Below are 25,604 nucleotides of genomic sequence, written 5' to 3'. Positions count from 1 at the left end.
ATTTTTATGACACAGTCTTTGATAAACTCACCCTCTGTGAAAGGTTTGCCATTTTTTGCAATTAGCAAGGCCACTTCATAGCTTGCTTTAGTTATTTTCATTTAACTCAGGGGCATGCGCAAAGAACCGCTGTTGTGAGGCCAAGGCAGCTTCGAGTTGCTTCACTTTTTCAGCACATTTGTTCCCGATAGCTGGTCATATGCATTAGCATGTTTTGTCTGGTAGTGTCTCTTTAGATTGAATTCCTTCAATACGGCCACAGTCTCTTGGCAAATTAGGCAAACGCAATTGTTTCGGTTTTCACTGAAAAAAATTCAGCAATTTCCATTGCTCCTGGAAGCGGCAGCCCTCGATATCCACGTTCCTCTTTTTATGTACCGTCGCCATAGTAGAGATGGACCTAATATGACACCCGGAGGGTGGAAGGTGTAACAGCGTGACTACAGAGTGGTGCTGCCATCCTGATGTGAAAAGAGGAATTGCACTTTGAACATGTACTATTCGGTTTGACTGTGCCGGCGGGCCATAAATAATACATTTCAAGAAGGAAGCTGCGGACTGTATGAAATCTGACCCCGGGCCGAGATTGGACTTTGGACATGCCTGGGTTAATATTTCAAATTTACCTAACACATCTTCAGAGGAACATGTGGTTAGCATGAGGTTGTATGAGCTCTGTTCTGTTGAGCCATCTGGAGGGCAGCACATCTGCTTCACAACACTTCACTTTCTACACTTAGTTTCAGCTTCTGTTGACAGAGTTTGTTGAATAGATGGACCAAACAATTATGAACAGCGAGTTTGTACGTAAGTAAGATTATTCCATCTTTTGGCAATGTAGCAAGTAATTTTCTTGCTCCTACGCCCAGACATTCCAACGAACATAACACATGTTCTCCCATGACGTTTGTTGATATTTGATTTTGCTTTGTTTGGATATTTTTAAAAGCAAACAAACTACAGGACTGAAATTACATTAATAGAGTGTTTTTTTTCCTTTAGGTAAGGATGTGGTTCCAGCTGATAGGGCTGCTTCCTGTGTTCTGCATAGCTCAACGATCCGAGCCCATGTTCTCAGCCATAACCAAGACTGTCCTTCCTCCTGATTATGAGAACAACCCCACCCAGCTCAACTATGGCGTGGCTGTTACCGATGTGGATGGAGATGGAGACCTGGAGATGTTTGTTGCTGGGTGAGGCAACTTAAACCAAGTCAGGTTTAGTCCAGCTTCATGAAAAAAACGCATTCAAGAATGCGAGACTTATTTTTAACAATTCTACATACTACTAACTACACGTTATAGATACAGGAAAAATGCGAGCAGGAGTACCCAGTGCGGTTTTCTTTTGGATAAAAGATGTTAATTGATGTTTCATTGGGCACATGAAGCAGCCGACTATAAACACAATTTAGACCCTGTTTTCAAGTAAAATTTTCAATGGTTAAATTCATTCATTCACAATTGAATAGTTTGGAGAGGATATTTTTGCCGATATTCACACTCTTAGAATAAGTTAGAACATAGATAAGTCATGAAAGTGTTAAGGGGGACATAAAATGAAAATGCATCTTCACTTAGGGTTCTATTTTAAAACCCTCCAAAGTTATGCACTTCTGCTTTCCTTTGCTGCTGCACTACCATGCCCACTGGATGCAAATTGGCTAAAAATGGGCCCTTTAGCGGCCCCTTGCCTCACTATGTTTTGACGGCACATCTTCAACATGGTGAATGCTGGCCAATAACTGGCTCGCTTGCCTCACAACTGCTGGGTGTATTTAGTCACGTTTACATCAACATGTAACAGAAAAAAGTTACAATATGATCTATGCAAACAGCTGTGTCAGCAAATGAACTCAACTCATGATGTGTAGTTTTCACAATAAGAAGTAGATGTTGATGGCAAAATTTTTCAAGATTCTTCAAGATTCAAGATTTTGACATTGTCAATTGATTGATGTTGATTTAAATAACAAAGCACAATTGCTAACCTCCTCATTAGTTTATAGTGAAGGTGATCAAAATCCCTGTTGCGCAAGGAATATGACCCGTTAGACTTTGAGGAGCTTGCAGACAAACGGCACCTAATATCACAGAACTGTAACAGCTTGTTATTGGTCTCTGATCACAGCTACAATGGGCCTAACCTGGTTTTGAAGTATGACAAGAAGGAGAAGAGGCTTGTCAACATAGCTGTGGACAACCGCAGATCTCCGTTCTATGCCCTCAGAGATCGTCAAGGCAATGCCATCGGAGTAACAGCGTGCGACATTGACGGAGATGGTCGGGAAGAGATTTATGTCCTTAACACCAATAATGCTTTCTCTGGTACATACACACATACATACACAAGCTCTGGCATGCAAATTCATGGACATGGAAATGCATGGTTGTACAGAATCAAAAGCGAATTGGTATGTTGATGAAGCTTATCTCATCTGATAAGCTAACAGATAACTGGTAAGCTTTGTGCTACTATTAATCAAACTGAGCACTAGAGCACACCTCACCTCTATCACTTTTTTACAAAGATTCACTTATTATATATCTTCTTTAAGCTACAGTGTCATGCTGTAATGTTGTGACATTGCCTAACATCTCTCCTCTCTCTATGCGATCTTTGTTTTAACTAAATTCTTTGTTCTCAAGGTCGGGCAACTTATTCTGATAAGCTGTTTAAGTTCCGTAATGGACACTTTGAAGATCTGCTGAGCGATGACATTAACGAACACAGAGATGTTGCCAACCGAATGGCTGGGCGCTCAGTGGCCTGTGTGGACCGAATGGTAACACACACACACACACACACACACACACACACACACACACACACACACACACACACACACACACATACACACACACAGAATGTACAGTATATACCGAACCACACAGACACACACACACACAGACACACACACAAACATACACATTACAACTCTCCAGTCTTTTCTCTTTGCATGCATGAGTTGCTTCTGTTTGTTTACCAGCGATAACTCATGCTCTGCCTACACCGCCCTTCTCAGCATGTGCTATGACAGTTCATTTGGGGAAATGGTTTGCCATTTTCTCTCTTCTGTCCATCGCACCAGTGTAATTACAGAAGCCAGGGCTCGTTTGTTTTATAGAACATCGTACGAGGAGAGGAGTGATGACTGCACACTACTGTTTCTGCCGGTTGCATTTTCTTGCTTCTTACTCTCAGTCACTTGCTTTGGTTTTCTTCTCTCTATCTTTATCCCTTTTTCTCTCTCCGACTAACTGACTCTGACTCTCTGTCGTTGTTCCTTATCTCAGATACACGCACATCATTGTTATTTTAAATCAGGATAAGGGATAAAGGTAACAGTGGGGAGAGGACATTATGGATTTCTGTCTATTTTTTGTAACAGCCCTATCTCACTTCTCAGCAGCCAAACCATCGAAGATATTAACTGGTAATGGCAAATACAGCCAACACTCAGTTGTGTGTTCTTCCATTCCGGTCCCAAGAGATTGATGGAGAGAGAATACATTTCTTCATCTCCTCTTGGTCACTGCAGTCGTTATTAAGATAATATATGCTTTTTTAGGGAACAGTAATGGGACAACTACAGTACAAGGTTACAGAGGCCAAAACAAGGTCCCTTATGTTGCATTGTCTAATGTGCCAGACCTTGTTTACTCATAACTAAGTAACATCATTGAGAGAAAAAAGAGAGAAAAAATTAATCATTCACCACTTTGTTTCTCCAGGTCTCCTTGAAAGTGATGCCCCATCATTAGTCTTGTACAAACTGATCAAAGTGACATATTGAGAGGTTTCACATTGAACTGATGGATTGGTTCACTTTGGGCTGGCTTGCAGTGAGAAGCTTTGAGCATTTGCACAAATAAGTGGATTTAAGAAGAATTTGAACATCTGATGAAACACATCATTTCCTTAGAAATCAAAAGACAAAAATATTAGAAATGTAGGTTTAGGCAGCAGCATTCTTCCCTTTGGTTCACTGTTGGAACATTGATGTAAAAGCCAAACATTTATTTAAGTGCCAAAGTGCAATTTGCAAGCATGAATATAACACAATTCAATGGCAATTCCGACAGAAAGTAGCCTTGGGTGAAGACTTATTGAAAAATCATTGACTTTTAAGTCTGTCAAGTAACTGCCAGTGGCTTTCTGCCTTTCATTCTTGCTTTTTCTCATTTTATCTACGTTCTAAGTGTGTGTGTGTGTGTGTGTTTGTGTGTTTAATAACATTTATGTCAACCAGACTCATCCACTAAAATATGGTAAGGTTTACACAAATGGTGAAAATGTATAATGCATGGGTTTATATTGATTGAAATATGTAAGGCCTGGTGGGAAAGCTCATTGAAATCGAAAGTGTAGTCTATTAGTGTGGTTCCGTCTGTGAGTATGTGTCTGCAGGGACTCTGACTGATAATGGAGTGTGAAATTAATCTCTAAAGGGAGGCAGGGAAAGAGGTAGGGGGAGCAGTGGAGAAAGTGGGGTAAAGGGGGAGAAATTGATGTTTTAAATAAAGGAACCTTGACTACTGTAGATGTATAAGCTAAACTTGTTACACAAGCCTAAATGTGGACTTGTGGGAGTAATGTGTAATTATCCTAAGGTGGTAAGAAGACATGGACAATTATCTTTTGTTACTTGTAAACAGCTGTCCATTTGTGTACAAATTCAAACAGCAAAAAATCTTTTCCCTCTACGCAGGTGTTTTCAAACTATCACCCCCTTGTCTGTAGTTATATCTAACAACCACAGCTGAGGTTTTGATATATAAGTAGTATTTAATTGTTTAGTTCTGGCAAAGATAGGACTGAAAACAAAAGCAAAATAAAAAACAAACAAATGCTATTGACTACTTGAAACACACGCACGCACGCACGCACGCACGCACGCACGCACGCACGCACGCACGCACGCACGCACGCACGCACGCACGCACGCACGCACGCACTCAAAGTTAACTAAAAGGTTCTGATATTTCAATATCTTTTTTGGTTAATTGGGTTAATTGTCTATTTATCAGAAAAATCACATTCTAATCTCTGATTTACTGTTTTATTGATAACTTATCAGAAGTTACAAGATCTGCACCATCCTCCAGGAAGAAGTTATGCTGCATCAAGAATATTCTATTGTATTATAATACTCAGTAACCCCACTCATTTCATTTATACTTTCACTCAACCTTCTATTTTGTATTTGTTATCCCGCTGCTAAGGACACCAAAATCAAAACACTCTTATATTATCCCTTTCATCATGGAATTAACTGACCAATTATGCAATTGTTGTATCAAAACAACATACATTTTCTCTTGTTCATTTTTAGCAGAGGTTATGTATACGCTCTCATGAGAACCCTTGTAGTGTAACATTTTTTTCCTTTTTTTGTATTCCCAGGGTACAGGGCGTTATGCCATCTACATTGCTAACTATGCCAGCGGCAATGTGGGTCCACATGCCCTCATAGAAATGGATGCAGCTGCAAGTGACCTTTCACAGGGCGTCATTGCCCTCTCCAATGTGGCAGAGCAGGCTGGAGTCAATAAGTTCACTGGTATGTATTAGCGGATGCTTTTCTTCTGTTCTGTTTGTGTAGTGGTCAGCAGTGTGACTTTGTGCATGTCACAGTCCATAACTGTAAGACTGCCCATTAAAATAGAGTTTGGATGGTATAAACAGGTCAATCAATGCTAATGTAAGGGTAGGAAGGAGAGGGAGCTCTTTTGATCCTGTCAGCTGTTTACTTTGCTAAAAGTCACAGGGAAGCGAAGACACACATGCTGTGCTGTGTATGACTGTGTATGTGCCATTTAAATAATCTTAAATATAAACAAAAAAGGGAAGGGGGAGTTACTTGATGGGGTAGAAAAGGCCCTGGCAACAAATATGTCAGGACTTCACAGATCAGTAATGTGGACTCAGTTCACCTAACTGATGCTGCGTTCTACTTGCCTTGAAAGTCGAAGCTGGGAATAACATAACACCCACGTTTGTCATGGTCCTGTGATTTGGTTGTGTTATTTGCTGTTTTATGTTGTAGTAGTTTCTGTTGTTGTATGTTTTAATTTACTGCACTTGTGTTTTCTCTCTTGCATTTCTTTTTCTAATTTTCACCTGCTGTGTAGTCCTCACCTCAGTCTTTCGCTCACCTGTTGTCAGCTCATCCTGGTTTTCTTCCTTGTCCCTCATTCATGTACCTTTGTACTCCTCAGGGTACTCCTGAAGTAATCCTTTAACCCATGTGTTACTTGTTATTTTGTGTCTATTTGCTCCTCCTTCTTGTCTCCAGTTTTGTGTTTTCTATCCGTTTGCTCTGCGACTCAGTTTGAGTATGTATTTTAGTTTTTCCCATGTTCCCTGAGCCTCTCATGCTCCAGTTTTTTTGTTTACTTTTCTTGTAGAATAGAATAGAATAAAATAGCTTTTAATGTCATATTTCATTGTCATTATTGTAGCCTGGTGCTTGTTATTTAGTTCCCCCCTTTTTTGTCCTGCAAATTGTTTTTCTGTTGAGTTCCCTTGTGTTTTCTGTTTCCCTGTTGTCGAAAATCAAAACGGACGCCTCCAGGAAAATCTTTGATGTTAGATTAGCTATTGTTAGAAATACCAGTTAACAGCACATTATGGAGTTTTTGCACATACAAACACCATGGCAACATGTCCACAAATAGAAGTTGGACAGTACTTTGTGACAATGATTTGACACAAAAAATACACAAAAGGCAGGAGGGCTAATCAACAGTATTTTTATTTTTACAGTATAGTATCAGATGACATAACCATAACCATTTTTTTATTTTTTTTATTCATGGAAAGAAAGTAATGATATGTATTAGGCCCAAAATACACATACACGCAAACACAGCAGGACATAAATGCAGTGACGGAGAGATGCAGAGCGAGGGAGGCAGTGGCTCAGTGGGTAGTGCTTCTGCTTGGCAACCGGAGGGTTGCCGATTTGAGCCCCTGCCGAGGTGCCCCTGAGCAAGGCATCTAACCCTCAATTGCTCCCCCCTCTGCGAAGGGTGGTAATGTAATATAAGTCGCTTTGGATAAAAGCGTCTGCCAAATGATTGTAATGTAATGTAATGAGCGTAATGAGGGGGCTGAAAGTGATTTTTGGGTTAGGTGCCTTGCTCAAGTACACCTCGGCAGTGCCAAAGAGATTTGCTGGCATCTCTCCACTTTCCTATTTTGGTCTCCATGGGACTTGAACCGGCGACCCTTCGGTTTCCAGTCAAGACCCCAGCAGACTGAGCTACAGCCGCCCAAAAGGCCCAAAATAATCTATTCTAAAAAACAAAAACAATTTATCTTCAGTGTGGCCTTGACCAAAACAACAAACAAAACCCTCTGCCCCATCTGGAATATAACAAAGGTAGCTATCTCAAATATAAACAGTTGAAAAAGGCGAAGAAACTAAATGGCTGCAAACCCCTCCGAAAGCTTTTCCTAAGGTCTATTATGATCCTGAATTGGAAAACTGTGTCTGGCATCTTAAACACAGCAATGGTCTGTTTGGTTCCTCTCAGCTGGCAGACTTCCAGTGGGAGGACCTGAAGATACACAGGAGGAGAGGGAGGCGCACACACACATGACCACAATCCACCTCCATGTAACTCCATGTAACACATTCCATATAAACACATCACAAGTCTGTGTTGGAGTCAACAGACTTTATCCATGAAAGTTTAAGTATAAGGCAGTATTCTACTCATGATGGTGCCTCCCCACCTGAAAGGCCATAACTTACTTAATCAAAGGAATTCCCCCGAACTAAAGACTAAAACATATCAAACCACAAGATGTCAAATACCCAAGGCACTATCTGTAGCTGATTTCTTTCCCTTGTTTGAGAGACGAGCACTGGTACCAGTACCAAATGTGTGGTCTGAGAGTGGTCTGGCCTACTCTCCACAACAATACTCCCAGTCAGCATGTACAACCAAGTATTCAGGAGTCAATGACTCTGAGACCATAGTATACCAATAGTTAATGCTGTCCAAGCAGCGAATGAAGGCGTGTGGTCCTGAGGAATTATCAAGGGAGGGATATAGATCCCAATCACAGCCAATCCTAGATGACCCCATGAGTTTCTGCATAGAACTCCACTCTTGAATATCCTAATGTACTTGCAGACGTTTGTTCCTTTAATTTGAACACAATTAGTGATTGTTTTCTAAAAATGACCTACTTATTACTCACTGGACTTGTGTAAAAATGCTTAGAAGATCAGCTAATTAGAAGTGAGTGTGTGAGTTTTAACCTGTTGATTTTCATCCACACAGTCACTGCCATGACTGACGCTGCATCCCAGTGGATGGTGTTACGGAGGGATGGAGCACAGTTGATTATGTTTCAAGTATAATTGTTGTGATTTTTGGGCTTTTGGGATTTGGGATTTTTGGAAACCAGATAATACAACTATCTCTTAAACATTTGTTCTGGAAAATGAACCCTGGCCTCGTGCCCATTAAATGCCTCACTTTAGGGGTTTGTGCAATCCTCTGTACTGCATTATCATGGAAAACAAACCCTGTCACGCTGTCTCTGTAGAGTTGCTTCTGACTCTGTGATTCAATCCTTTGCTGTTGGGCCAGCGGTTTTCTAACTCTGAAGTTAAAGCCTAATAGTGCTGTAATGTGTGTATTGTGTATATTGCATGTTTGTATGCTTATAACGCTCTATAAACACATCACAGACACAGAGCAAAGCTCACAATTATTGTAGACACCTTCACCATTGGAGTCCATGTGTCGAATGACAAAGTATATTATTATAAATATAGATAAAACCTCCACGTTTTTCAATCAATGAACATTGACTTTTTTTTTTTTCTGTACTTGTATAATAGTTATTCTCAACAGGAGTCATATAACTCCCTAGAAAGAATGAATTCATGCTCCGAAGTCTCCTGTTAAGATTGCTACCAAATTTGAGCAATGTAGGGGAATCATGTTTTACTACAAGGTGGTCAAGTTTGTGGTGAATCCTCTTCAGGAAGGCTAAAATGTATGTTATAGTTCATATTTTCAATTCATATTTTTACTGAATCAATGCGCAAATTTGCATTTGTAACTTCCTTTACAATATGAAACACTCTTTACTGTGAGACCTTAAAATGTAAGCAGGTCAACCAAACTTGCCAGCATCAAAAAAGGCCTGATTGGTCTTGAAAAAGGCCTTGCTGTTAGCATTGTGTCATTCAAAAGCTTAGAAGCTCTGCTTTTGGATGAAACTGACATTGATCAAGTCAGTGTAGATGAAAGAGAGTAATATCCACTAAAACTGTTTGGTCAGTTTTTCTGTCGTTCAGACAAGGCGTCCCGACATCCAAAGCTTCAAAATGATGGTGAATTTGCAAATGTATTCCATATTTTGGCAGTGTTTTGGATGAGAGAAAGTTGTAACTCCATGTTAAAATTTAAATGGCCTGCTGTGTTGTTTGGTTTTGCCTCTTCGGATTCTAAGCTTTTTTCGATGCTAAAAGCTGTTTGCTCACTCAGCTAGGATGCTAACAAGGCTGCTATGCAGAACTATTATGTTATCATGTTATGATGAAATGGCTTTTGTTTGGAGCTTGGTGTAGGAGATCCAATGTCACATTATAGAATATATAAAAAAAAATAGGGTTTCATTTTCTATACAGACTGATTTGTATACAGGCTCTGTTCAACATCATTCTCTTAGGTAAGCAATTGACTTGGACTGAGTTGCACTGGAATGCTGTAATTGACCGTTATCTCCCCAAGACACTTGGATTTATGACACCTTTGCAGACATGTTACCAATCAAGAAAACCAGCATTCCAAAATAAGGAATCCCTTTTTTGGAAAGAGACTATGATATCGGACACAATTATTTCAATAAGACCAAGAGCACTTATGTCATCATGTTGTCATGTGATCCCACACATCTCTATGCTTGCCTCTTATGTCTCATAACGTTGTCTCCACAGACCATCTGGGATGTCTTAAATGTTCCTGCATTTCTGAAAGTCTGTTTATCTGCCTCTCAGTCCATCATATGTTTACTCCAAGTGTTTAGGTGTGGTTAATAAGGATGTTATCATCTTGTGAAGAAAGAAAAGAAAAGAAAAAAAGCATACTTTTATTGATCCCCCAGAGGGGAAATTATTTTCCTTTCTCAGTTATTTTTTTTATACACATCACATGTACACAGACAAGAAACACACACATGCAAAAACCCCGATGCAAACAGTCTGTGTGCAGCAATGGTGGAGAGATGCCGAGTGAGGGGGGCTGGAGCAAGGCGCCCAGGAGCAATTTGGGGGTTAGGTGCCTTGCTCAAGGGTACCTTGACAGTGCCCAGGAGATGCACTGGCATCCCTCCAGCTACCAGTCCATCGTCTGTTTTTCTGGTCTTCCTGAGACTCAAACCGGCGACCCTTCGGCTCCCAGCCAAGTCCCTCTGCAGACTGAGCCACTGCCGCCCCCAGCACATTATTATTCAGGAAATCATGCACATTACAACAACAACTTTGACGTTTCTACGACCAAAAACTGGCCAAAAATATGATTTTAACTAATTTATGTGAACTTATAAAAGAGCAACACCTCCTGTTGGAGACGTTTCATGTGCTCTCCATTGCAATCTTCACTGAATTAATTGTAGAGATATTATGTTTCTGTTACCATGAAATGTTTATAGAAAGAAATCCAAAAGTCAATTATTAGAATTTTTCATCCACTTAGTAAATGTATATTAACATAGATCCTATCATTAATTCAGACAGTAGACTGGTAATTGTTTTTAGGAATGTTGCGTGGAAAGTGGAGGTTTTTCTGCATCATTCTGTGATAGATTGGGCCGAATTTTTGCGATGTTGCCTAAGTGAAAGAATGCAGTCCTTGCAATTAGTTTTATGAGGGCTTTAAATGACAAATCCTGATTAAAGATGACTAGATCACTCAGAGGGGCACTGTGTATGCCTGTCATGGTTGTTTTGTAATAAAAAGTATCCACCACCTCTGTCTCAGCATGTACTGACAGGAAGTAGGCCTTGTTACAAACAATAGCCGTTTCAAACTTTGAAAAACTGTTTGAACATATTTATTTACCTACAATAACATAATTAACTTCCTGGGCACTAACAGCAAACGATGAAAACCAGGAAGGAATTTAGATAAGGGGCTCAAGAGGCTGCTCACCTTTTACGAGACACATGACCATTTAAATTACGTCGAGTCAGCGCAGCACACCGCAGATGAAATAAGGAATTGTTTTGTCTGTGAAGGTTCTCAGTTATCCAGGCCAAGGAATCTGAGATTACATTTAGATCTAATCTCCAGTTTGAGAGGAATTTTTCTGGAGCAGCAATGCCTGCGATGAAGTGACCAATCAATAAGCATCAATATAACTCTCCCCCAACTAACCTGACTTGATTGACATTATTTTCATCGAATAGAAAACATTCATGTGGTGACGGCCACCCTTCACACAGAGGCCTTTCAGAGCGGGAAACCAAGTGATCACTACCTTGCACGGACAAATATGTTGCAAATGTAGGTCTAGTGATGTGCCTCTTTGCAAATATGAATGAAAATGCACATTGTAGCTATTTTGTAGAGGTTTGGCACACCTAAGGGTGCATAGATATACTTAGATACGTAGAATATTCATCATAAAAATCCCTTTCCTATGAAGTTCAAATTTGGTAGAGGTCTGAACAGGATGTTTTGGAAAAACTACACGATTTAAAGAGTTTTATTACTCATGTTGAAGGTTATTGATGGAAAAATATAAACATACAATTTTTGTTTATTGAAGAATTTGAATTTTTTAACTTGTATGTTAATTTACATACATTTTGTGATTTAAGATTTTAAATCTAAGGGTGCAAGTGTCTACTTAAAATTGTTAGCTTTGTTGTGTTTTGGTGATTTTGTGTGTGTGTACGTTATAAGCATAAAATCAAGCATAACAAATCAGTGAGATTGACCACTTGTTGCTTTAATGTAAAATATTATCAGTGCGCAGTGTGACTTTGTGTTGATTCTTGTAATTATTTACAGGTGTGTGTATTTGTGTGTAGTCCATAATACAGTAATCATTGTCTTTGTCAGCAGAAAGCCACACCCTGCTTAGAGGAAATGGCTTGTGAAGAAAGTAATGAACTCTTGCCAGTCACTTTTGTTATGGAGCCTGAACTCTCTTCATCACTGCCATATTCTATCTATCCTGTTCTTGTTAATGTGTTAATTGGAATAGTCATACAGCTCTTCTTTTTTGTTCATCCATGCAGGTGGGCGAGGTGTGGTGGTTGGGCCTATCTTAAGTCACACCCTGTCTGATGTTTTTTGTGACAATGAGTACGGACCCAACTTTCTGTTCAGGAACAATGGTGATGGAACTTTTACAGATGTGGCGCAGCAGGCTGGTGAGAGGAAATAGTTGAGATACAAAATGTATACAAAGTAAAGGAAACGGCTGTGGCTGGTGTTTTATTTTCCACATGAATAAATCCCCTTCAAAGCCTCAACCAAAAATGGCATTATCCCATCAAGACAGTTTTTATCGAAAGTCTGATCAAAGTCACTGTTCCACATAACTAAACCACAAAACTAACACAAAAATAACACATCAAAGAGCCATAATCATTGCTCACTCGAACCGGTGACCCTCTGGTTGCCAGCTGTCCACCCAGCGGAAAATGGGAGAAATATGAATATGTACAGCTGAATTCTGGACCAATTGGAGAGACTGTAGGGACTTCTTAGGGCAGCCTGATAATAATGAATTACAATAGTCCAGCCTAGAGGGAACAAATGCATGAACAAGTTTTTCTGCAATATTCTGTGACAGAATGTGCCTGAGTTTTGCGATGTTGTGTAAGTGAAAGAATGCAGTCCTTGAAATTTGTTGTGATGTGAGCGTTAAACGACAAATCCTGATCAAAGATGACAACTAGATTTCTTGCAGTGTCACTGGAGGCTATCTCATTTGATAATGTGTATCCAAGGTGTTTAGGTGTTTAGGGCCAACAATAGCCTCAGCTTTGTGTATTCGTCCAAGCACTGAACCTTAAGGAACGCTATGTCTAGCTTTCGTGTGATTAATATTAATTTGAACAAACTGAAATTGATGGGACAATTATGATTTCAATCAGTTTAATACAGTTACTCTAATGCCAATTAGATGTTCTAGTCTCTGAAATAAATTGTGGTGATAAATGGTGTCAGATGCAGCACTAAGATCTCATAGAACAAGCACAGAGAGAAGTCCTTTGTCTGATGCAATTAGAAGGTAGTTTGAGACTTTTACAAGTGCTGTCTCTAATCTGTAGACTTCACATACTGTGTATATGATCTCCTCAACAGGTTATTTTAAGTCTTGATTTAGGCCCTTTCATGTGATGTGTAGATAATAATTACAGCCTTCTCCTTAAACTGTCAAATACATATTTTGACGTCCTTATAAGTTAATGTAACTACACCACCAACAACAACACACGGTATGAAATATTAACATGTAATTCTAGGTGTGGAGGACCCTATGCAACATGGTAGAGGGGTGGCTCTGGCAGACTTCAACCGCGATGGCAAGACCGACATTGTCTATGGCAACTGGAATGGACCACACCGCCTGTACATGCAACTGAGCAACCGTAAACAGAGGTTCAAGGTCAGGATGTATTTTGTGCTATCAATTCTACATGCTCACAAAATTCAAAAGATTACACTTGTAAGTCCTTTTTTCCCCCCGATATCACCTGTATCTGTGGAGCTCTGTAGTGATCCCTGATGATAGACAGTGTAGATCATCCATAGCAATCACGAGACACAAACACGGTAGATGCTACAGCGTTTGTGTTTCATGGTTTCTCCATCAAATGATCAATTAGAGAGAGGACTTGGTATCTATTATTTTCCCTCCGACTACAATAAGTGTAATTAACCAGCAGCAGTACTACTACTGATTAACACTGCGAATCACACCATTAGTAATGCTGTTGAATTAGCATATGCCAATGTTTACTCACTCCGGGACTGAGGAGTTTAAAGATGGACAGGCTGTGATTTACTCAATCAATGATTCCATCACTGCTGTGAGATAGCCAGCAGTGTAATTGTGCAGTTCTGTAGGCAGCTGTGGAAAGTGTAAATCTGTGCAGGTTTTGTGCTCAGTGATCTATCTATCAGCACCTGCGGCCGCATCTTTTACCAAAGCCGTAAATGTCACTGTAGACATGTTTATGGGGGTCAAATGAGGGGTTAATGTGTGCTGCTTAGCCCAAAGATAATCCCATTGGTGTCACACACATACTCACAAGATAAATTGAATTAGCTAACCAACATTTTCTTTGGAGAATGTGAAATCACAAGCCTGCAACCCCCACTCAAGCAAACACTCCCCCTAGCCGTGTTGACCTTTGGCACGTATAATGAAGCTGTTGTGTCACTCCAGTAAACCACTCATTAAATTGGGCTGAAGCAGCAACTTGCCCGGGTGGGCGAAAGTGCATATTCGATGTTTGTGGTGTAATTGAAAACTATTGTATGTTAGTTTCACACACACGCACACATTTTTATTCAGGCATCATCATCATGACATATAATAAGGGAAACGTTTCTTCAACTAGTAATGAAGCCGCTACAATAGCACAGTTAGTAGAAATATTGTTATAGTATTTGCATTTCACTTGCCTTTTTCACACATACTGTATATGAAACCATCGGCCACAAGTATTTTCTCCTTTTACCCTGCAAAGCAATGATTCTTTGCTCCACATTTCTGGCTCTGGCTTCTAAAGGGAATGTTGTGCCCAGTTTACCCCTCCCCACATACGACATCCATTTATCCACCTACTGTAAATGCAGAACTTTCTCCCTCCCTTCACCATCCCTCGCCTCTCTGCAACCTCTCATTCCCTCTCCTTCACCTGAGAAGCAGAAGGTCACTCCGGGCAGCCCTCCCTGCAACTTTATGAGCCTTATAATTAAAACAGGGAGTAAATAGTGGAGGTAGTGAAGGGCTGATCTATAACTCTTCCTTGAGTTATCACTGTGTCACTGGAGCTGGCAGATATCCGTTACTTTCCGATGCAAAAACTCCTCTGTTACAGAGCTTTTTGGGTATCAGAGCTACAGCACCCATGTGGTCTCTTGTGTTAGCAGAAACAAAGGTAGGTCATATCCACAGTGACTTGAAGTGAAAGAGTGAGCAGATGATGGCTGTCGTTTAACTCAAGGACTGTTTGGTTAGATACATCAGTGTTTTTCAACCTTTTTCGGTTTCGTTTTTTTACATTAAAAAATTCTTGAGTCACACCACCAACCAAAGTATGCACGCTTCGAAATTTGCGCTGCGATCTGTCTCGCAGGCCGGATCTCTCGGTACAGCAGTTGAAAAACACTGAGATACATGATCATTGACGTGAATGTTGCCTATTATAGAGACTGAATGTTTGACACCATGGTTATGGATTGTTTTTAGCCATTGGGTCAGGCAGATCATTGTATATTGTTAACTCATCTGTAACTGCATTCATGGCTCATCTTATTTTATTCATTCACAGTGGCTCTGCTGGGGCAGATAATAAGTCATGACCATGTTTGTGTTACTGTGTGATGCCATAGTGTACCGGTGTCGTTGTGTAAGTGAATGAATATGGTTCCACTCCATCTACTTAGTATCTACTATAGTAATAAGCCTCACTCGTGTAATATGAATGTTCAAGAAAGTTATGGTTATGGTTTATATCAGTTTCAGAAATTTGAGAGACTTAGTTCAGAACTATGACTACCAGTGCAGCACAGGATCAGGATATCACATAACCTGTTTTCCTGTTTTAAGATGGAATAATCCATAGACTGTGCCTAAACAGATTTGTAAACATGCCATTTTAAAGCATTCACAAAAAAGCATTTACCAAACTTGTTTTTATTTTATTCCTCTGTAGATGATGCTACAATATGATTGAAATCGGCCCTAACTCAATACTCATGACTCATCACAAGTGAAACGTAACACATCAAAATATTTCCTGGCAGAATCAGTGAGCACGATTCCTGCACGTCTGATCTGTAAACGCTGCTATTCAGGGTATTGTTTCAAAAATATCACTAGCTGTCTCATTTCATGGGACTCATCCTTGAAGGACACAGCCTTTGATGTAAGCTGAGCCATTAATTTTTTGGGAGACCATGACACTGTAACAGTCATACAGATTTCTACCAAATTTACAGTGTGTGTGTGTGTGTGCGTGCGTGCGTGCGTGCGTGCGTGCGTGCGTGCGTGCGTGCGTGCGTGTGTGTGTGTGTCTTAGGATATAGCATCCCAGAAGTTCTCCATGCCATCTCCTATCCGAACAGTTATTGCTGCAGACTTTGACAACGACAATGAGCTGGAGATCTTCTTCAATAACATTGCCTATAGGGGCTCATCTGCCAACCGACTCTTCAGGTATTCACACAAGGAACACACACACATGCATACATGTGCATGCACTAATGTTCTAGGTTTTTTTATGATATATAATAGAGTTGTTTTGTACCTTGACTTAGTTTTCCAAGATAGAGCTGAGAAGAATGTAGAATTCCCATTCCCCGCCTCCTCCTCTACACATGAATGACTCTTTCATTAAGAATGGTTAAGGTCTCTTTAGGTCTCTGGCAGAGGTTTGGCTTCCTCTCAAGACACCATTGCCCACAAAGTTGGAATGATTTTTATCCAAACTTTATGGGCAACAGTGTATATACAGTATATATACATATACCGATTGGAATAATGTTTATTCCAACTACATGGGCGACCGTGTATTAATGAGCTCAGATTTCAAAATGCAATATATGCTGCATATCAATTGTTTGAACTTTATACTAGAACAAACCCATGTTGTTACAATGAAATCTTATACGGCATACTTTTTGAACAGGATGTAATGTCATATTGGAATTCTCCACGAGTCGCCCTCTTTGGGTCAAATCATACTGAATACCAATAATTTGTTTGGGCTCTTCAGATTTATTGGATGAAAATATTTCTACATCCCTCCAGTTTACAAGAGGCTGATCTGTTTTTCTGGATAGCGTGGCAGTGTGTTAAGGATCACCACTTCTAAACCTCTTGGCTCGACTGTTGTTTATTATGAAGATTAATTGGCTACATCTGCACTGTTTTGTGGCACAGACAGAGACAGCCCAAATTATAGAGCTCAAGCTAATTTATTCAGTACAACCAATCAATATTTAACTTAATTGATCGATTTTTTTCAGAGATCAGCTCATTACTGCTCTGTGAAATGAGATTAGAACTTAAGTAACCTTTAATAAAAAAATGTTTTGCCACTTTAGTTTTTTCCAAGCAGTGCAGCACTCAGTAAAGTGAACTCTGAATATCTGGTATGCTGTGCTTGGATGACGGTGCAGTCCAATATTCATGACGGTAAGTCACTGATTTGCTGAGTAACTGCTGTGTTCTTGCTTTGTATAGGGTGTCAAGAAGAGAACATGGTGACCCTCAGATAGAAGAGTTGAATGTTGGGGATGCAGCAGAGCCAGAAGGACGAGGAACTGGTCAGTTTGCCAGAAAAGATTTCATAAGCAGTGTCATTATTCGCATGGCATAAAATTGCTATGCTTAAATTTTACCATTAGATGGCAGTAAAGTTCCACTAAGATATGTGTGAACCAGGCGCTTTGACTGGTAAAACACAATGTCCTCGAACCTAATTAATACATTCAGTATACAGACACCAGAACTCATAACTTAAACAGAGTGACATACTGACAAAATTAAAGATTTCCACAACTTCAAGTTCACTTCAAATTTGACAGTCTCGCATTTGTAAAACAAGCACAGTACACAGTAAAAGCTTAAAGTGTTGTTTTACATTGTTATTGTGATGGATGTCCAGGAGCTGTAGCAATAGATTTTGATAATGACGGGCGCCTTGAACTACTGGTGTCACATGGCGAAAGTGCAGCACAGCCACTCTCCATCTACAAAGTCAACCAGGTGAGACTTTTTTTAAACTACCTCGAACCTAACAACCGCGTTGTTTTGACAGTGAAATGAAGATGCACTTCTAAAAATACCCTGTCTTTTCACATTCTGTCCGGGTCTTAGGGTGCCACTAACTCATGGCTCCGTGTGATACCACGGACCAAATTTGGTGCCTTTGCCAGAGGGGCTAAAGTGGTGGTGTACACTAAGAAGAATGGTCCACATACACGCATCATTGATGGAGGCTCAGGATACCTATGTGAGATGGAGCCTGTTGCCCACTTTGGCCTCGGTACGTCTGTTAATAAACCAGGATTCAAAGCTATGACTGCTTAATTTTGGGAAGCCACTGATGTTCTCAGCTGTAAGATTAACTGATAGAAATGGTATGAACAGGTTATATAGAATGTGGCAGTAAAGTTGAAACCAAATGGAAACTGCTCTCCATGTGAAAAGTATTGTTCTCATACGTACTGCTTAAAGCCCATGGGAGTGTTTGCTGTGTGTGGGCGGGAACGAGAGTGGAGATAAGGGACAGGTGCTACAGCTGTAAGATGGCCCAGTTTGTGAGGAACCAGCTCCCTTTCTCAGATCCCCACTGGTTAGTCAGCTGGTGGGCCCACCTACCACTGATGCCTGGCTTGCTTACCAGGCCTGCATGTTGACTTTATGGGCGACCTTGTAGAATCAAGGAAAACAATGAATGTTCTTCTGTGTGTGCATGTCTGTCTAGGTAAAGATGTGGCCACAATTGTGGAGGTGTACTGGCCAGATGGCCGTTCAATAGCCAGACCACTGGAGCCTTCAGAGATCAACTCAGTGCTGGAGATACATTACCCTAGAGATGAAAATGAAGTCACTCCTGCTGTGGAAATAGAGGTAAATTAGTGAAAACGATGGGAAGAACATGGAAACTCCACACAGATAGCAAGACCAAGAAGTGTTAACTACTGTGCCACCATGTATAGAAATAACTCATATGATAAAAATATTAGGATATCGTTTCTGGTGTTTGTGGATCACTTAATTATTAAATAAGCTTATATTTTATCAGCTTATTTACTTTACTTTGATGTGATACTATGCTTATTTTCAGTATTTTTAAATAGTGCTCTAATCCATTACTTTCACAGACAGATTCCATCACAAGCCACTATATTAGGAACATATTCATGTAGTTAGTTGCAGCAGCACAGTGCATAAGTTTACTTCAGTTTATGTTTACCTCAAACAGAAAAAGAGAGAACGAGAAAGGAGGCAGTAGTAGGGGGGAGGCAGTAGTCGAGTGGGTAGAGCTTCCGCTTAAGTGGGTAGAGCTGGGTAGAGCTTCCGCTTAAGAACCGGAGGGTTGCCGGTTCGAGTCCCTGCCGAGGTGCCCCTGAGCAAGGCACCGAACCCTCAAGTGCTCCCCCCTCTGCGAAGGGTGGTAATATAATGTAATGTAAGTCGCTTTGGATAAAAGCGTCCGCCAAATGATCGTAATGTAATGTAATGAGAAAAAATGTGATCTCAGTTACTTTGACCATTGTATGATTGTAGGTGCCAGTATTCTGGTTTGAGTATTGGGGTATTGCCTAAGTTGTAGTGGAGTTTAAGTTGTAATGTAAACATGCTGACTGATGTTATGTTAACCATTTTATTGAGAATGGAATGAATGAATTAACCTGTGAGGATTTCGACGGTGATTCATCAAAACACCTGTATGCACCTGTTATTCTAGGCCTACTGATGAGTCCAGTGTAGTTGATATTAATATCTTGTCTCTTGCAGTGTGGCCATGGGTTTGCTCTGAGCGAAAATGGCCGCTGTACTGGTAAGATGGAGAGATTTACCAACCTCTGTTGACCATTATGTGCTTGTTGTTTAACATTCTCCCGAAATGTGTCTTTGTGTTCTTCACTACTACCAGATCAAGATGAGTGCACCCATTTTCCCCCTGTCTGTCCCTCGGACCGTCCTGTTTGCACCAACACCTATGGCAGCTATAAGTGCCGTGCCAAGAGGAGATGCAACCAAGGTTATGAGCCCAATGATGATGGATCAGCTTGTGTAGGTGAGTGGATTACCACGATCAGTTGAACAAAAGAAGTCCTGGTAATGAGAAACTGCAGTGATTAATGTTTTTGAGTAAGGTAGGTAGTCTCTGAGGTAATAATGACTGTGTCCCCTCTGTGCACACCGTTGTCTGTCTGTGAAAAATTACTCTTTTAGCCATAAAAGGCCATTTAGGACCGACAACAATAAAAAAATAGGAAAACCTTTCCTTGCAGGTATCCAGATTAGAAACTACAGTATGGGGTAGAGGTCTTCGCGGACCCAAAATTCTTCCTTGCTCACATTTGTTAAGGCGATTTTTCTAATGGGTGTTTGGACACTCTGAGTGTAACCTTCAGATGGTTCCTTAGAGATTGCAGTGCCAGCAATCAGAGCTGTGGCTCAGTTGCGTACTGTCAACACTCACCCATGTTCTGGAAAATGATTTTTTTTTTCTCATACTGCAGCATTCTGCGTTGGTCTCCCAGATTGTCCTCGACAAAAAGAACTGTGACAACTGTCAAAGTTAAATTGATTATGGCGATGATTTCCTTTTTTTTCTTTCTTTTTTTTGCCTCAACTCTGCTGTAGTCTTGCTTTATTTTGTCTCTCAGCTCTGCTTTATGAATAATTAGTCTTTCTGGTTTCTGTTTTAATGTATGTTCTTTTCGCAGTAGAAACAAGCAAAACACAAGTACTTAAAAATGTTGGTTGTCCACCCTAGTAAGCTTGCATCTGACAACCCAGCTGCCCATTTCATTTAATTACCATTTAATTTAGAATCAACCTTGGTGCAGCGACCAAAAACACATTTCCTGGTTCCTTGGTGACATGAAGTAATGTTCGTGTCGCGCTAAAGGGGCTAAAGAGAGATGATGTTAGCTAACCTTCCCTGCCCTCTGTTTGCTTCTGTCTACAGCCGAGGTTGCTTATTTTGGGGGAGCTGAGTCTTCTGTCTCACAAAAGTGGTCACCTCTCTCTCTTTGGCTGCTCTCCGTCACGACACTACCACTCACCAATCATCTTCAGGCTGGACGTCTGCTGTAGCTGCAGGTTTCATCTCCCCAAAGGGATCTCTCATCCAATCCCAATGCTACATGCTCACCACTCCGACAAGGAATGGGGATGTACAGAAACTTTTCACTGAAATGTCTATTCCTCCTTCTCTATCAAGAAAAATCTGCCTGTTTTCCCATCATGTTCTTTTACTTGTACACTATCTGCCACCTCTTGGCTCCTAGCACCCCGTGGACTGTAAAGAAACTTAAATAGGGAGCATGCCTGCTAGGAGCAAAGGGACTCAAAACTTAATGTCATAACTGCAGAGCCCTCATGTCATCACCTGGCACTTACATACTGTGTCCTGAACTGAAGCCAAGTCAGTGAGTGGCATCCACAGTGTATAAACCAGTGTACACACAGTGGACAGCTCTTCTGGCTCTATACCAACTGTCTCAGATGCTGGGCCACATTTTGTTACATATAATACATTGCGTAGGTCAATAAACACACATGCACGAGTGTGTGAGCACAAGCACTGACATGAGCAATAAAAGTTGTGTGCAGTAGGTAGAAGTCATACATTTTTTTAAACATAGAAAATAATGTAAAACTCTAAGATATGCATTTTGAATGTTGTATGAAGTTCTGTTTCTATAATCTACTGTTGATATTAATTGTAATAGAGTATTTTTATTCATGATCCCATTTGGTAAAAATACAGATCAGTTGACACAGACATTATTACAACTCAGATGGAGAAGTTGACATTTTCATAACAACTACATTTAGCACTGACATACTCAAAGTCAATTTAGAAATGTTAGAATATTTTATTTCTACGTAAACCATATCAAACTAAGTTTTTTTTTGTTTACCAGGTCTGTATGTATATGTATGTACCCTTAGAGCAGTGGTCTTCAACCTTTTTTTTGAGCCACAGCATGTTTTTTACATTAACGAAATCCCCCTGCACACCACCAACCATAAATGTTACAAAATGACACATTGCAGACAATACAATGTATATAATGACCATTTACTTACTCAAATTGTTTGTACTCACTCATTGTTAAAACCTGGTTCCTGTTAAGATGAACACAAAGCTGATATCCTGGCAGGAACTGAAAAAAGGCACACACAAAGCACTTCCTCGACACCTCAGTGTCTCCCTGTTTTTAGGTTTTTTAGCAGTCATGCTTGAAAAGCTCAGCTCAAATAGATATGTTGTAGAAAATGCTAGCAATGTCAAAATAGCTCTGGTCTTAAATTTCAGTTGTTTGGGTATTTGGTTTGGAGATGGTGTTTAAGCTTGCTTGGGACCATGGCACTGTTAGAAAGCTTTTTCCTCACACATCAAGCCTAACAGAGTCGGTGCAGTCGGATCCCCGGTAAAAGTAAATCCAAACAAAAGGTAACTTCTTCTGTATTGCCTCGAACTCAGCGTTTTTGGTTTCTCTCAAGCACTACTCATACAAGGCCCTTCATCTGGGTTAGAATTTTGTCCAGGGCCCAGTTCAGAGTCATTTTTCTTTTTCAAATATTTATCCATCGCTGCTGTGTTTCGTGTCGCTACTACCTTTTGCACGCATCACTAATTCTATTGTCTTAAATTAACAATGTCATTATTGCGCTACCTACTGCCACAAACTGACATGGACAAATATTTAATTACGCTGCCGGTCACTTTATTAACGGCACAGACGCTCAACAATGGCAAATTATTTGCAGTAACTGAATAATAATTATTTTTGGGCCAATTAAGTAAAAATGGATAATTTCCCACGGCAAACCTGACGATCACTGTGCAGTGGTTAAAAATCACGGCCTTAGAGAACTATGTGCTGTTGTTTCAACAGAAGTTATGTATGCCACAATAAAAGCTAAACAAATCTTGTGGGTTCTCAAGAACTGTGTTATGCTATAAAAATTGGAAACACCTTGTAAAATTGATCTTTCTGCACTCATTATCCTTAGAAAACCCTGTAGCCCCACCACATTCGGGAAATCAATAGATTTCAGCAGTGAACTGAAGAAACCGGAACTGGCAAGTTACTGCAATATAATTCTAGATAATAATCCATGAAAAATACATTATGTCAGGATAAAAGCTCAGTGGAATACAGAGGCAATGGTGAACATATTTGCATCTAATGAAAAGGATAAGTTCACCTAGTAGTAGGTTCTCAATATGTGTAATGGATCGTGTGCTGTGGTTCTATGTGGGTCTATTCTACTGCAGACCTGGTAAGTGAACACCAAATATTGCCATAGACATGCGCCAACTTAAGAAAATAAAGTTCAGTGAGCGAGTTTGGCCTTAATTAAATCAAAAGTCACAACACATTACACTACAAACATTTAGTCAAATTGATTGATTGAAAAAGATTTTCACTGGAGCAAGCAATCATCATTTAATATGACACTGCAATACCATATTTTACTCATATGTTTTTGCTTTTAACTCGAAACGATTAAACAATGTGAGAGTTCATTTCCCAAAACAGATCAAATCTGTATTCATAAAATATAAATTGTGCATTCCAGGAAATAACTGTATGTTACTTATTGGACAAATGTATTCTTAACTCATCAATTTTATTAAATGGGAGCAACATTCACAACATTCATTCAAACCATAATTATCAGTTTTCACTGTTGCTCTTTAGACAACTAAACTAAAACACTAATTTAATACAGTATAGTCCTTGTTCTTAAAATCCTCAATGAAAAGTAAAATACATAAAGCACAAAACTGTTCACTTCAACTTTTCGGTCGGTCACTGAAGGAGCTGCCCAGTAAATGTTATTTTCTCTAAGATCAACTTCAGAGAAGTTTCTCTTGCCTTCTTTTTCTGGTACTGCCCTTTTGTGGGGTTTCCATTTACTAATGTGCTCAAGATCAGGTGGGGTTCATCAAGGAATCTGCCAATATAATCAAATAAGGTGTCATAACATCATCGTCAGAGGAAAAAGAGGTGCACTTTTTGTCCATATGTCTTTCAGCAAAAATGTAAGAAAGAAATGTGCAAATATTGATGAATGAGGACCATTGACTCCATCCCAATTGCATCCTTGTACAATGTTGTTTAGTTCTTCTGGTTTTGATGCTAATTTGTTGCTTGTATCTCGAAAAAGTCAGAATTTGTATGCATTGGCATTAAAACATTGAAAAAATGTAATTAAAAAATTTGAAGACAGATAATACTAATGATAATGTAGGGTTGTTCTTTTTTTAAAATAGTATCAGAGTTTTTTTATTAGAATTTATTTAGATAAAAGTAATACTAGTGGAAGTAGCTACTACATGTTCTGTATTAGCCAGATTGCTATTCCATTTAATTCACAGGTTATAAGGTTTAAGAGTAAGGTTCTGACAGTTTGTCAGTATATTGAATTTAGTGTAATCTCATATCAAGGGTTTTGAAATGATTACAACGCTCTATTGCCTTGCTTAGTTTCACCCCATGACTGCACCATTACACCAACCCCAGACCCCCTGCCTCTCCTTCCTTCCCCCTGCTCCACCCCTTAAAAACATGATTTGGGTGTTTCTACCTTCTTCTTTTTTTTTTCTTGTCGCCCTTCTCGTTGCATTTTCCTCTTCATATGTCACCCCCTTTACCCAAGCCCTACCATTACCCCTAACCCCAGCCTCCCCTAACTTCCCTCCTCCCGCACATGTGAAGTGCAGAGTCGATTGAGGATGAGGGCAGTAGAGAACTGAGCAGAGGCCAACACAGAAGCTTCTGAAAGACCCATCCCTCATTGGTCCTGACCGGCTTGGCAGACTTTGAATCTGATCTCACATCTTCTCACTGTGATAAAAATCTGTTTGTAAATTAAAATGGCCAGCAGTTGGATTTGCTCATTGCTATATCATTGAGATGCCACTATGATTATCATAATCACAAATCACAAGATCAACCATTGCTTGCTCACTGGGGGTTTGATCTTGTTTAGATATTATAGCAACTACACTTGTAAATAAAACCTATTTTACACTGAGCTTGTCCTGTGTCATGTATTATGATTTACGTCCACCTCCATTAATATTACAAACCTGTACAGATATGAATACATAACATGGATGTTACTTACACTGAAATGTATTAATTGGCCAAAGTATGCCTATACTGTGCACTGTAAAGTGCAAAATAAAAATGTTGTTTAGAAGACACTTTTTATATTTCCCATTATGTTTGTATTTTAACTAGTGAATGCATTTGGTCCCTTGTTCAATTTAGTATGCACATTACATTACATTACATTACATTACATTACGATCATTTGGCAGACGCTTTTATCCAAAGCGACTTACATTACATTACCACCCTTCGCAGAGGGGGGAGCAATTGAGGGTTCGGTGCCTTGCTCAGGGGCACCTCGGCAGGGGCTCGAACCGGCAACCCTCCGGTTCCCAGGCGGAAGCACTACCCACTGAGCCACTCCCTCCCTCCATTAGTTTGTAAATGATCTTCTCCCTTAAAACCAAATAACAAAACAGACTGTTAGCAATTTGCCATGTAAAATGTAACATTTAGACATATGCTTAACAAAAGAGAATTCAGTTTAGAGTGTCTGGGTTTAACAGC

The 25,604-nt window shown here is 39.9% G+C and overlaps 1 protein-coding gene across 1 annotated transcript; it reads left to right on the top strand.

Annotated features, from left to right (window-relative positions):
* Nucleotides 1-788: 788 nt before the first annotated feature.
* Nucleotides 789-21,057, top strand: crtac1b (cartilage acidic protein 1b). The gene is made up of 15 exons (XM_076160904.1): nucleotides 789-803; nucleotides 1,003-1,193; nucleotides 2,131-2,327; nucleotides 2,649-2,785; nucleotides 5,407-5,563; nucleotides 12,275-12,409; nucleotides 13,511-13,653; nucleotides 16,298-16,434; nucleotides 17,464-17,546; nucleotides 17,888-17,988; nucleotides 18,100-18,268; nucleotides 18,710-18,855; nucleotides 19,747-19,789; nucleotides 19,886-20,029; nucleotides 20,930-21,057. Exons 1-15 carry the CDS (start codon nucleotides 789-791, stop codon nucleotides 21,055-21,057), a joined length of 1,926 nt encoding a protein of 641 aa, XP_076017019.1.
* The last annotated feature ends 4,547 nt before the right edge of the window (nucleotides 21,058-25,604 follow it).

The sequence above is a fragment of the Genypterus blacodes genome, unplaced genomic scaffold, assembly GCF_046128005.1.
Source record: "Genypterus blacodes isolate CSIRO-AG114 ecotype Tasmania unplaced genomic scaffold, CSIRO-AGI_Gbla_v1 ptg000108l_1, whole genome shotgun sequence".
Lineage (NCBI taxonomy): Eukaryota > Metazoa > Chordata > Actinopteri > Ophidiiformes > Ophidiidae > Genypterus > Genypterus blacodes.
The sequence above is the reverse complement of the archived record's forward strand: the minus strand, read 5'-3'. Positions and strand labels throughout refer to the sequence as shown.

Coding starts and splice junctions, on each gene's coding strand:
- crtac1b (XM_076160904.1), top strand. Junction 12,410..13,510: donor AGATGTGGCGCAGCAGGCTG/GTGAGAGGAAAT, acceptor ATGTAATTCTAG/GTGTGGAGGACCCTATGCAA. Junction 20,030..20,929: donor TGATGGATCAGCTTGTGTAG/GTGAGTGGATTA, acceptor TTCTGTCTACAG/CCGAGGTTGCTTATTTTGGG.